We start from the raw sequence: 14,552 nt of genomic DNA on the forward strand, positions 1-14,552 counted from the left end.
AATAGAGCCAAATAAATGCTTTAAGAATACTATTAGTTGTTCCTTCAAATGTTTATAATTAGTACAGACTTTATATATTTGTTTATACATCAACAATGGAATTTTAATTACGAAACAATTACTGATTTCACCCTATAATAAAAGTTATTAACTAGGAATAGTCGAAATAAATCAGGAAATTCAATTACATAATAAAACTAAGCACAAAATTAGATCTGGTGGTATATTCTTTAAGGCTGAGGACCAACCTTTCTCTTTTATGAAAATACAGATTACATGCACATAAGTTAATGGTACTTAGTTAAATTGAAAAAATGAATTTAAGGAGGCAGATGGCAAACCAAGAGGGCAAGTAAAAATATCCCAGCTTGTTTCGTCACAGAACTTAATCACTGTTCGAATCTCGATTCCCTCCCAATGTCTTTGCAAATCACTACGCAGGAACAACAACAGAGCCATGTCACCGCCACAGCTCTCTTCCAAGAGCACTGATGTGGCACGTGTTTACAGGCAACACTCCAATGAATATCACGTGAACAACTCGTTGCGCTTGCGCTAACCTCTCGTGGTGATTCCGGTAACTTTTCAAACCACCCTCGTAGAATGCAGCACAGTGGTTGATGCTTATCCAGGGGTGTACCCAGGTTGGCAAGAGTGGCCCCTGCCAGGGGCGCAAGAGCAAGGGTGGCGCAAATTCCAAAGGCTGCCGATGATGATGTGATGGAGCGCCGCGCCGCCCTCTGAAAAAATAACGCTTGGAAAAATTTTGCTACAGAACGGAGAAGAGATAATAAAGGAAGACGCTCTGATGACAAGAATCCTCTTCGCTTTACTGGGAGGCACTTCCTCGTGTCACTCCAAGTGACCAGTCCAAGAAACACAGGCTATGGCGTAGATGTGCAGTCTGCTCGAAACAGGATGTGCGCTGTGGCCGGTATTATCTTTTTAGATAAACTTTTGAAAAATACTACTACTACTACTACTACTACTACTACTACTACTACTATTTTATTCTTGATTTTTTTGGCAGTGCTTGGCTAATATATATTACCCAAGCTGAACCTCCTTACTCCATGAACTCTTTTATCTGAGCATGAGAGCACATAACCTTGCAAACCAGTTTTGACATCTTCACCTTCCTGCAAATGCATAAGGTGCGATTGTGGTCAGATCAAGTTGACATATTTCTTGTTTAATTGGGCAAGTAATCGTATAATCTATATTCATGGTAAGTAAATATTATTTACTTGTTATATTAGCTTATGGCAGCAATTGCAAAATATTACCTTAACAAAGTACCCAGAAAGTCACATTAGACCTATTTAATAACAGTTATCACATACACCTATAAACAAGATTCGTTGTTAATATTACTGGTCTCATTAATTTTGCTATGGTAATTGCCATATCAAATCTTTTTATCTTTTTGTTTTATCTCTGCTGAGTCGACAATTTATTAGCAGACTTGAGGTTTTGAAGGAACATAGATCCTTTTGGCTTAATTGTACTCTCGCCAGGTGAGGGCAATTACGACTTGCCCAAACGTTTGGGGGTGAAGATTTTGAAGCACGAGGCCTTACGAGAGTGACATAGAACAAGTCGTGCTGAACACGCCATGTATACTTTCGGCATTACCTGGTTATCATACAGAGAAATAATTTAGCACTTAAAAGTTCATTGGCAGTGACGACTCGCCTACCTCCCCATCCTGGTCGGCTTTCCAGCAGGTTTCAAAATAACCACCCACCTTCGTAGTGGTAGATGTTTGTGTTAGCTGGCAAGCGGAAGTAACCCAGACCGAACATGCACCCCCGTGTTGTCTGCCCCAATTCGCAGGACTTCGGTGCCGATACTAATCCTGTCAACCGTGAGGCTGACTGCCTCCCTCAAAGGCTTGCCGGAGCTGCATTCACAGTGATACGACCCTGAAAAACTCAGTGGTGGAAGGATGTATGGGACAGGTCTCGTATCTACGTGTATTCCGGGGTATGAGCCACGAGGTAAGGCATCGGGTGCAGGGGTTGTGTAGGGATGGACGAGTATATTGTGTAGGTTCGGTGGACGGTGGAATACCACTGTGGGAGGGGTGGGAAGGATAGTGGGTAGGACATTTCTCATTTCAGGGCACGACAAGAGGTAGTCGAAAGCGTGGCGGAGAATGTAATTCAGTTGCTCCAGTCCTGGGTGGTACTGAGTTACCAGGGTAATGCTCCTCCGTGGCCGGACGGAGGGGGGGGAGGGGAGGTGGTGGGAGACTGGAAAGATAAGGCAAGAGAGATTTGCTTTTGTATGAGGTAGGGAGGATAACTATGGTCTGTGAAGGCTTCAGTGAGACCCTCTGTATATTTTGAGAGGAACTGCTCGTCACTGCAGATGCGACGACCACGGGTGGCTAGGCTGTACGGAAGGAACTTCTCAGTATGGAACAGGTGGCAGCTGTCGAAATGGAGGTATTGCTGGTGGCTGGTAGGTTTGGTATGGACAGAGGTACTGATGTAGCCATCTGTGAGGCAGAGGTCTGTATAGAGGAAGGCGGCCTGACAGGTCGAGTAGGACCAGGTAAAGCAAATGGGGGAGCAGGTGTCGAGGTTCCGGAGGAATGTGGTGTATAGGGTGTACTCATCCTCGATCCAGATCGTGAAGATGTCATCGCTGAATCTGAACCGGGTATAGGGTTTGGAATTCTGGGTGTATGGAAAGGATTCCTGTAGATGACCCACGAGTAGGTTGGCATAGGTTGGTGCCATGCAGGTGCACAGAGCCGTACCTCGGATTTGTTTGTAGGTAATGCCTTCAAAGGAGAAGTAGTTGTGGGTTGGTCATGGCAAGTAGGAAGGAGGTGGTCGGTTTGGAATCCGATGGGTGTTGGGAAAGGTAGTGTTCGACAGCTGTACATGGGCATTGGGGATGTTAATGTAATGGAAGGTGGCATCAATAGTGACGAGCAGGGCTCTGTGTGGTAAAGGGACAGGAACTGTGGAGTCGATGCAGGAAATGGTTGGTATCTTTTATATAGGAGGGTAGGTTCCGGGTAATAGGCTGAAGGTGTAGGTCTATAGGAACAGAGATTCTCTCAGTGGGGGCACAGTAAACTTGTCCCGGGTGATTGGGTTCGTGGACTTTACGAAGTATGTAGAAGGAGTGAGTTCAGGGAATGGTAGGGGTGAGGAGAGAGATGTACTCTGGGAAGAGATTCTGGGATGGGCCCGAGGATTTGAGTAGAGACTGGAAATCCTACTGGATCCTGATCCATTCTTTCCGACAACAGCAGCTTTTCTGAATTGCGCGGGTCGGACTCTCCCTGCTATATATTCTTCGTTCGCATCACCCTACCTTTGTTAGTCGTTGTCCTTACCCACCTAGCTCCTTCCTTTTTCCCATTTCAGTACTGTAAACCCCTCATTCCACCAACGCACCCAGTTTTTTTCTTCTCTCCTTTTCCACTACGCCCACCTCTCCTCTGCCCACTGTCTATCCTCCCGACTGCACTTAACTGTCCCACTGTCCACCTCATCCCTGCACACTCCCTGCAGCACTTTATCGTCCCCCAACTCCTACCCTGATATCCCTCCCCCTCCCCACCCCAGCCTCCTCCACCCAGTTGTGTCTTCCATAACGCCGTGCTGCTCGCAGTCTGGCTCCAGCTGCTAGAGACTGTGTATGTGTGTGTGTGTGTGTGTGTGTGTGTGTGTGTGTGTGTGTGTGTTTGTGTGTGTGTGTTTGTATCTCAGCTTCTCTGTTATATGGTGAGTAGCAACAATCCTTTTCATTGTACTGTTACTTTTCAGCAACACGTACACACTGCCCAAAATTAAATTAGTGCACTTTTTTAGAGGTTTCCAATTCACTCAAAATTTAATTTTGCAATGGTGTTCATGGAGTACATTAAGTGATTACTTTCCATATTAAAGGGTAAACACAGACATTTGTGAATTGTACATAATCTAAATCATTTGATTCAGGTACAGGAGACATGTCAAAATTTTGGTAAAGTTTTACCATATACATTCAACACCTGATTTTAACAAATGGTACCATAATATTAATACAATATAAAAATACACATACAATAAAAAAAACTAACAATTAATTACAACAACTGATTTTAACAAATGGTATCATAATAATAATGCAATTTTGTTATGCATACAATAAAAGACTAACAATTAATTACCCTTTGCTCAAATTATCATGTCATCCTCTATGAATTCTTCTACTGAATAGTAGCATTTCTCCCACAGAATCTGCTGTAGCCTTATTTTTAGATTCTCTGGTTTCATATTAAATATATTTTTTCCCATTAGCTTGTTATATATTGTCATCCCCATATACTATAGGGTTCGTGCATATAATTTCAAATGGTGTGTGGGTAATAGAAAATTATTTTTATTTCTTGTGTTGTATGCGTGGTTCAAATGATTTTCCTCAAATAATTTTTGTCTGCTGTGTACAAAGATTATAATTTCATAAATGTATATGGGGGGAACTGTTAGGATTTGCAGGTTCCAAAATAATGGGCGACAAGATTCTGTTTGTTGTGCACTAAACATGTATCTTATAATTTTCTTTTGCAGTTTCAGTATTTGAGATACACTACTTGAATTTCCCCAGAAAAAGATACCATACCTAATGACAGATTCAAGATAACTATGATATGCTAGCGAAGAGTTCTCGGGCTATTTTTCGTGTACTCATGTTAGTAGAGTTTGCTAATATTTGCATTGCAAATGCAAAGCTGCTTAGTTTATTTTATAGGAACTCATGTGTACTCCAGTTTAAGTTGTTTTCCACATTTAGTCCTAGGAATTTGACTGTGTTGCCTTCTTCCATAGGATGATTGTGATGATGTATTTTAAGATCCACACATTTCAAATGTTTGGTTTTGAAATGTACCATATTGGTTTTTGCAGTGTTCAATTTCAAGCCATTTAACTGGAACCAGTTTTCTAGAGTACCCATTGTGCTCACAATGGAGGTCTGAATTTTTTCTGCATCATCTTCAATTAAAACAGAAGTATCATCCGCAAACAGAACTGACGGGGAATTTATATTTATGAGCAAGTCATTTACATAGAATAGGAACAGGATTGGCCCCAAAATGGAGGCTAGAGGCACACCTTGTGATACTGTACTCCATTTAGAATAATAATTCACTGCATTTGATGTGACACTTACCCTTTGCTTTCTGTTGTGCAAGTATGATGTGAGTCATTTCAGAGCTTTGTCCTTAATCCCGTATTTGTTTAATTTGTAGATAAGCAAGTCATAGTTCACAGAGTCAAATGCTTTCGAAAGATCACAGAAGATACCTGCAACTTTACTCCTCTGATCCAATGATTTGCATGTTTTCTCAATAAAGTTATTTATTGCATCCAGTGTGTTTTTTCCTTGTTTGAATCCAAATTGGTTACTTACAATAATATCATTTTTTACGATAAAATTTTTGATCTGATTTGCAGCTACTTTCTCTAACACTTTTGACAGGATTAGGAGAATAGAAATAAGATGATAGTTTCCCATATCTTCCCTCAACCCTTTCTTGAACAGAGGTCTCACTTTGGCATATTTTAACACATCAGAAAAGCACCCCTGTTCAAAAGATTGGTTGATTCTTTTAGCTAGCGGGGGTGCTATTATGTCGTATACTGCTTTAATCACTTTACTTGGTGTCCCATCCCATCCAGCAGAATTTTTATTTTTTAATGACAATATAACATTTTTCACATCCTTTATTGTGACTTTTTTAACCCCTTATGTGGCAGTATTGCTTTCAAGCAACGTCAAATTTACGTTGGCCTTGTTGTTGTTGTTGTGGTCTTCAGTCCTGAGACTGGTTTGATGCAGCTCTCCATGCTACTCTATCCTGTGCAAGCTTTTTCATCTCCCAGTACCTACTGCAACCTACATCCTTCTGAATCTGCTTAGTGTATTCATCTCTTGGTCTCCCTCTACGATTTTTACCCTCCACGCTGCCCTCCAATACTAAATTGGTGATCCCTTGATGCCTCAGAACATGTCCTACCAACCGATCCCTTCTTCTGGTCAAGTTGTGCCACAAACTTCTCTTCTCCCCAATCCTATTCAATACTTCCTCATTAGTTATGTGATCTACTCATCTAATCTTCAGCATTCTTCTGTAGCACCACATTTCGAAAGCTTCTATTCTCTTCTTGTCTAAACTATTTATTGTCCACGTTTTACTTCCATACATGGCTACACTCCATACGAATACTTTCAGAAATGACTTCCTGACACTTAAATCAATACTGGATGTTAACAAATTTCTCTTCTTCAGAAACGCTTTCCTTGCCATTGCCAGCCTACATTTTATATCCTCTCTACTTCGACCATCATCAGTTATTTTGCTCCCCTTGGCCTTATGGGACAACAAATACTTCCCAGTGCCTTTTACTGGCATTGTTGCCTCCAGGCAATGTTCCTTTACACATTGCAAATGCCAGTTGTTGTAATAGTTCAAGGTTTCCCACACGAGATGGCAGTTTGTGCAGTGGTGTTAACAGAGATCTCCTCATGTGAGCAACAGGGGTGTCTTATTTTGGGTCTGAAAGAGTGTATTTCAATAAATTGGCAGTAATCTTAGCAGATTTTCTTCAAGAAATACCCAGAGGTGAGTTTACAGTAGAAATATTTCAATCCAATATTGTTTTGAATTATGTAAATAGTGTAAAACTTTCATGTTGCCTGTGAGCAACATTGACCATAGTTGGGACATGTACCATTATTATATTACATATGCTTATGGCGGATATTCAAAACAATAAAATCGTGACACTTGCAAGCTCATTTTGTGGTGTCCAATCACTCTCAACAGTAAAATGATGGGACAGCAATGAAAAAAGAAGAATTGAAGTGCCCTGTGCCAGTATTGTATGTCAGTACAACAAGCATATGGGAGGAGTTGATCTTGCTGGTATGCTGATAGAGCTCTACAGAGTACCAATGAAAACTAGGTGTTGTTGGTACATGAGATTGTTTTGATTTATGCTAGATCTGAGTGTTGTAAATGCCTGGCTGATATTTCGAAAAGAATCTCTGGACTAGAAGACCTCACTGAAGTCATTCAGGGCAGATATTGCCAATGGTTTGATGTTTTCAGGGAAAAGGAAAGTAGGAAGTCCCTCAATAGACATAACACCACCACAAAAGACGAGGAGGAAGCCAACAGCTCCGACTGTTACACAAAATGTCCGATTTGATGATATGGAGCATTGGCCTGTATACAGTTCCAAAGGTCGTTGTCGTTATTGCCCATCTGGAGTGTCTACAGTCATGTGTTCAAAATGCAATCTAGTATTGTGCTTCGTTCCAAAGTGGAACTGTTTCCAAAAATTCCATTGCAAGAGGAACTAGAAGGGAAAATGAAACAGTTCTACTACACAGCAGGAATGTATAAATGTGTTTATAAATTAAATATTTCACGTACAGGAAACCTTTTGCTTGAGGTTATTGGCAAACACTTTTTTTCTTCTATAATATGTATAAATGTGGTCTACTGGCAATGTTGCTCGTAAGCAACATTTCATAATTTTCATAATTTTTGTCAAAAATTTCTAAAACTGACTGAATTGTATTTCTTTAAGCATAATAAATAAATATAAGCACTGAAAAAATTTTTTGTTTTCACCATTTGCCAAATAAAGGGTTAAAATCTGTGAGATACTCAGCTTCGAGTCCAAATGGATTTACTTTACTCTGATATCCTGCTACATCAACTTCTGACTTTGCTACATTTATGAAGAATTCATTTAAACACTCTGATATTTGAGCTGGGTTTACAACAACATTATCATCTACTTTAATCTTAGTTATTTCATTACTACTGACTTTAACACCTAACTCTGATTTGACAACAGACCACACTGCCTTTGTCTTACTATTATGTTGTAAAATAAACTTATTGTTTGCCATTTGTTTTGCTGCCTTTACAACTTTTTTGAATATGGCTTTATAATGTTTCACATACACAGCAAAATGTCTGTTTTTGTTATATTTCAGTTCATTATGTAGTTGCCTCTTTCTGGCACTAGAAATATTTATACCCTGAGTTATCCATTTAATCTTCCTAGTCGTTTTGTTACATTTGGTTTTAAGTGGAAAAGTTTCATTAAATATTTCAAGAAAGCTACCAAGAAATTTGTTAAAGTTAGTACTACTTGAGATACAGTGGTCGTAAGGCCATTCTACCTCTCTTAACTTATTGCTAAATATAGTTAGGTTTTTTTTATTGAAGTTCCTTTTCATGTGGCTTTTGTTACAGTGCTCTAGTAGCTATGCCACTACCGTATCTGTAATGAATGATGTTCAAACCATTATCAGTACATCCGCTATTTCCCAGGTGGCATACTGGCATATGCCACTACCGTATCTGTAATGAATGATGTTCAAACCATTATCAGTACATCCGCTATTTCCCAGGTGGCATACTGGCATATGCCACTTGGGAAATAGCAGATGTACTGATAATGGTTTGAACATCATTCGTTAACAGATACTGTAGTGGCATAGCTACTAGAACACTGTCTGTGTTTACTCTTTAATATGGAATGTAATCACTTAATGTACTCCATGAGCACTGTTGCAACAATAAATCGATTAAAACTGACAGTGTCTTTCCAGGTGTACTAATTTTTTACCCCAGCAGTGTATAAGCTAGCAAGTGTTCTCGAGACTGAAACGTGTTAAGTATGTAGTGTGATCTAGAATCACTAACACTCATATGGAATGTTCACGTAAAGTTGCATCAAAGCAGGTATTGGAAACCTTGAAGAGCGGTCCCAAGTCTGTCATTGACATGTAAAATTTAATGTAACTTAATCAATCAATATTTCTTTCTTCTCCTTTGTATTGAGGCAAGATTATCCATAATAGGTTAAGTTAAATATCTTCCAATATGTGTGCATGTGTGAGTGCTCTTTGACCCACATGCCAATTCAGGTAAACAGTTGTGGCCCTTCCTTTTGTCAAATAAGGTTGGACCCCTATGATTAAATGCTACTAAAAAAAGGGGGGGGGGACTTCACAAAGTAAATTCTTCAGGTAATGAAGTTTAGCTTATTTCACACTTCAGTAATAAATATTTACATTCACCTTTTGTGACTGTATAAAATCACAGTTAAAAAATTGCATCTAGCATTGTGTGCATCATGATGTTCCATTTAGGTATGTTATAAACAACCTTTCAGTCACACACACACACACACACACACACACACACACACACACACAGTTTAAAATAAGTGACCAAAGGGAATGAGAACAAAATGGTATTATCTCCTTGTGGTCGGACGCCATTGACTAAATAAGTGCACTGTCTGGCACAGTGTTGGTTTGCCTCCAGCAAAGAATACGAAGCCATGTTGCTGTGATCCCTGGTAGTACGACCTGAAACAATCAAAAACCCCTTTTTCATTATTTCCAAATTCTAATTTGCAGTAATTCAGCTGTTCTTAACAAAGCATTCTGTGTAATTCTGCACTGTCTGAACTGTTTTTCCTTCCTCGTGTGATGATTCGATTCCTGAAGCTACGCAGTTTTGATAGACCTGTACTGTGTATACAAGATATACTTTGTTTTTGTTCTCGTACTAGTTTTGTAGATGATTTGCAGCATATTATGTGCCCGACTGACATCCACCCCCCTTTGACGCAGGAAGCAGACAACCTCTTCACCAGTTGTAAAGAGATCAGCACGCTGGCCGTTACCGAAAGGGGTCTCCGCGAGGACGTGAGGTTCCTGGAGGCCATGGCACGACTGACAGACCTGCGAGTGCTGCACCTGTACGGATTTGTAAACACGGAGATGGCGATACCTCTGCACATTTTAGCTGACGTCTGCCCCCATTTGTGCAACTTGAATTTGGACAGCATTTGCTACCAGATTCGAGATGCCGAGTATTTTGTCAGTTCCCACAGATGCGTGCTGGAGCGCCTGCGTATGAGGTGGACGTCTGTTGAAGGAAGGTTTGTCTAAACTCGTAGCACTCGTCCCGTATCAATCTGTGGCACCTCTGCCATGTCTTTGCAAACATTCACTATAGGTGCAATCTTCTCGTACTGGTGTTTGAGCTCAGTGCCAGACTCACCTGAATCGTTTACGGCTTACAGTTTAACAACTAGCTGCAGAGCTCTATTTAAAAAATTGTCATATTGCCAGTTGAAAGTTAGCAACCTTTTTAAACATTTCTATAATAATTTATTATGTCACGATCTCTTAGATTTATGAAAAATATTTGTGTTACAGGTTTTTCCAAGTGTTTGCCATCTTCAAACAGTGGAAAGTTTAGATTGAAATATCAACAATATTAGAAAAGGATAGCTTATGTAATTTAAAAGGCCACATATCAAATCCCCTGGTCCTCTGTGGATATTTGTAGCAGCTAAGGATGATCGTGTTACAGGAGCAGATTGTGTGCACCTCGGCCTGTGTTTGTACAGAAAGGTGCGTGCACCGTAACGAGGGCAGCAGTGAGCAATCGTGTGATGCACGCCGTTGGCTTGCTGTACCGGGCTGTGTGTATGCTTTGGCACTCCCGAGTCTTTGGTGTCACGGGTGGCTCAGAATAAAAGCGCTACCGACGGTGTCGACGGAGACCCAGTATAAATACATCACTTTTATGTTAAAAAAGAACTTTGATATACAGCTTAAGGGTCATATGTAATGTATCAAATGTGTTAATGTTTAGTTAAACTACTGAACAATAGAAAATCCAGGATGAAATAATAACAATATTACCAAAAGAGTAGATTTTTACCCCATCGGCACGGTTCAGAGACGCTGCTGGTGGTTGGAAGGATACAGATGGCTCGGGTTGTGAAGCTGTCATTGAAATTTAGCACGTTATTCTCAGCTGCATGTTGTGCCACCGGGTGGTCAACTTTGTTCACGACAACAGTTGTCGTACTGACATAAAAGTCTGTACAGTGTTTGTAGCAGAGTTGCTAGATAAATGGTTGACATCACAGGTGGCCAAGCCTCTGATGGGGTAGAATAAACCCATGACGTGACTGGAATAGGAAGTGCTTTGTGCATGGATTGAGTAGGTCTTGCACCTTGGTCTGCCACAGGCCAAGGGGTTGGCAGTGGGAATGGCTGGGGTGTGGACTAGGATTCTTTGGGCCTGTGTCAGAATATGGCACGGGAAATCTGTTTGTAGACAGGATTTGGGGGAGGTGGTTGGGGGGGGGGGGGGGAATTGCCTGCGTTTGAAGGCCTTTGTGAGGCCTTCCTCGTACTGGCTGAGCCAGTACTTGTCACTGGAGATAGTTCCTCCACAGGTGGCTAGGCTATATGGAATGGATTTTTTGGTGTGGAAGGGATGACAGCTGCCGAAATGCAAGTAATGTTGGTGGTTTTCATGTGGACAGGGATGTACATGGAGCTATCAGAGAGGAAGAGGTCAATGTCTAGGAAGGTGGCACACTGGGTTGAGGATGATCAGGTGAAGTGGGTGAGAGAGACGAAGTTGAGGTTGTAAAGGAATGAGGATAGAGTGTCTTGGCTGTGAGTGCAGATCATGAAGATATCCGCGAACCTAAGCCAGACTGGAGTTTGGGAATTTTGGGAGGTTTCCTCTAGCTGGCTCATAAGCAGGTTGGCATATGAGGGTGATATGCGGGTGCCCACAGCTGTGCTGCAGATTTGTTTGTATACCTTCCCCTCAAAGGACAAGTGTTGTGGGGCAGGATATAGTTGGCGAGATTTATAAGGAATGAAGTGGTGAGTTTGGAATCTGAAAGATGGTGGTAGAAGTAATGTTTGATAGTGGCAAGGCTGTGGGCATGAGGGGTGTTGGTATATAGGGAGGTGGCATCAACGGTGATGAGTAGGGATCCAGAAGATAAAGGTGTGGGGATGATGGAAACTTGATGGAGGAAGTGGTCCGTATCTTTGTGGAGTGTAGGTTTCAGGCAGTTGGTTGGAGGTGACGGTCAACAAGAATAAAAGTTCTTTCAGAGAGAACACAACAGCCAACTACAATGGGGCCAACAGAGTGGTTGGGGTTGTGGATTTTCGGAAGCATGTGGAAGGTGAGTATGCGGGGTGTCGTCGGAGTGAGATGTACGGTGTAGGTGATGATAAGGTGGCTGTGTTTTATCCCCACTGTCTTCAGAACAGTAAACAGTATACTCCATGAAAAAATGTCTAAAGCTTTCTCTGAATGTATAAACACTATAGCACAGATTTGTTTCTGTTCAATTAATTTTTTAAGTTTAATCATTCAATAGGAAGCAATTGATGTCGATAGAATGCTCACATGCCACATTTGGCTGTTGCAGAAAGGTGAATTCGATAGAGTTGGGTCACAGTGTTTAGTCGTACACCTCGTCAGTCCGTATTTTTTATAATCTTTCCAAGGCTTTTGATTGTGTGGATTATGACACACTCTTAGAAATACTCAAGTTTTATGGAATTTGTGGCACAGCTGGTTTGAATCGTACTTAACAAACAGAATGCAAAAGGTTGTGATGAATAATTCAGACAAATTTGGAAACGTAGAAAATTTTAGTGACTGGGGAAAAATCACAAACGGAGTTTCAGAGGGTTCAATTTTATGTCCACTCTAATTCCTTATATATGTGAATGTCCGTCCGCTTAACATTTGACAATCAAAACTGGGATTTTTTGCAGATAATACTAATATTATAATAAATCACATTAGAGAGAGCGCAACAGAAGAGTTGGCAAATGATATTTCCCAAAGAATTATTAAGTGGTTCTCTGAAAATAGACTCTACCTAAATTTTGAAAAAACACACCGCATTCAGTTCTGTACAACAAATAGTCATACCAGCAATTGATGCAGCCCACGAGCAGGAGTCGCTGTAAATGTTCAGGTTTATGTACTGATGAAAACTTTAATTGGAAGAACCATATTTCTGAGCTGCTCAGACAACTAAGTTCAGCTACTTTTACTCTTCGTATACCGTAATTGCTAATCTTGGAAACAAACGTATGAACTCCTGACATATTTTGCGTATTACCACTCAATAGTGTGACACGGAATAATTTTCTGGGGGTAACACATCTTGTAAAAAGAAAGTTACGGTTGTACAAAAGCGAGTAGTAGGATTAATATTTGATGTTTACCCACAAATGTCATGTAGGTATCTCTTCAAGCAACTAGGCATTTTAACTGCACTGTCACAACATATATGTTCACTAATGACATTGGGCCTAAATAATCCATCACAACTCGTGAAGAACAGTGATGTCCATAACTACAACCCAGTATTACCCATTGTTAAAGCCATCAGTGGCTCATAAAGGAGTTCGCTATGCAACAGTGAAAATATTTGATCATTTGCCCACTAACATAAAATATCTGACAGGTAGCAAAGCAAGTTTTAACCCTCGTGTGGGCAAGCCGTTTTCCATAACAGTAGCAAATGCTCCTTTTGTACACATGTCGAGAATAGTTGTCTTTATGTTACCAAGGTTAACTTGTAAGAGCAAAATTACAGTTTAGTCTTAGTTTAATTAAAAACCAATAAAATGAACGTACATTATTTGAAATATATCACTGTTTAATTAAATAATAATAAAATAAACTCCTATTAGACTTCTCTGTTACCATGTACAAGTGTTACTCCACGCTATCACCCACTCTAAACATCAACCAGTGCAATTGCATCATATCCCTGCCAACCACTTATTTGATTACTAATTATCTCGCAGATAATTGCCTCAGTGTGAGATTGTGCTGCTAGTTTGGAATCTGGATCATTGTCTTGGGACAGATCATAATTTTTTTTTTCACCAAGCTATCTCTTTATTTTAAAGTGCTGCTGCTCACTTGGAGGTATGACAACACTACTTATCACAGTATTAGCTGAAGCATTGGTGATTCCACCAATACGGGCTCACAGTTGTAAAACAACAGTGGAATAGTACAATGCAATGTTTTTCATCATTGGCGTACTTTTTACATAGGCACACCCACTTGAGGCTTAAGTATAATTTAAAATCATTTTTCCTGACAACTCCTTCTATTCCATTGCTGAATTTTTACTTAAAAACTGGTAGCCAGTTTAAAAAAAAGTGTAATCGCATAGGGATGATTAAAAATAATAATGTCTTCATTAATGTTAACAATACTCGTGTATATGCTGTATATATAAGTTCCACATCATTTTGATAAAAGAATCATTCAGATGATGTATGAAATAAACTAACTGACTAAAGCCATGCTTTGCTCTGGTCCGCAGGAGTATTGCCCCGCTGCTGCCCACCTGTGCTGAGACGCTGCAGCAACTCGAGCTGATCTGCTACGAGAATGTGAGCCTCGAGGAGGCCGCAGAAGCGTTCACCGCCCTGGGGCAGCTCCACAACCTGCGGCAGCTCCTCATCGTTGTCACCGACTGGAATGTCCGACACTTGGTTCCTGCAGTGTTTGAGTGAGTTCCACCAGATTAAGTATCACACTTTCTTTTCTATGTGGCACCTCTCCTTGTCCACACTTGCACAGTGATCATTACAAAAAATCTGTTATCATGATCACAGTATATCGTGACGTCGTCATGTTGTATTGTATG

General features: G+C 40.5%; 1 protein-coding gene and 1 long non-coding RNA gene across 7 annotated transcripts in view; one reads left to right on the forward strand and one right to left on the reverse strand.

Moving 5' to 3' along the window:
• Window positions 1-14,552, forward strand: part of LOC126428329 (uncharacterized) — a 120,900-nt gene that overhangs the window by 58,510 nt on the left and 47,838 nt on the right. For all 5 annotated transcript variants that reach the window (XM_050090267.1, XM_050090264.1, XM_050090268.1 and 2 more), the window contains 2 exons: window positions 9,670-9,980; window positions 14,226-14,414. In XM_050090267.1, coding sequence (XP_049946224.1) covers window positions 9,670-9,980; window positions 14,226-14,414 — 500 coding nt within the window. The remainder of the gene's footprint in view (window positions 1-9,669; window positions 9,981-14,225; window positions 14,415-14,552) is intronic.
• Window positions 210-14,552, reverse strand: part of LOC126428331 (uncharacterized) — a 190,628-nt gene continuing 176,285 nt past the window's right edge. For both annotated transcript variants that reach the window (XR_007576820.1, XR_007576819.1), the window contains one exon: window positions 210-740. This is a non-coding gene — a long non-coding RNA (uncharacterized LOC126428331). The remainder of the gene's footprint in view (window positions 741-14,552) is intronic.

This window comes from Schistocerca serialis, chromosome 12 (genome assembly GCF_023864345.2).
Source record: "Schistocerca serialis cubense isolate TAMUIC-IGC-003099 chromosome 12, iqSchSeri2.2, whole genome shotgun sequence".
NCBI classification, from domain to species: Eukaryota; Metazoa; Arthropoda; class Insecta; order Orthoptera; family Acrididae; genus Schistocerca; species Schistocerca serialis.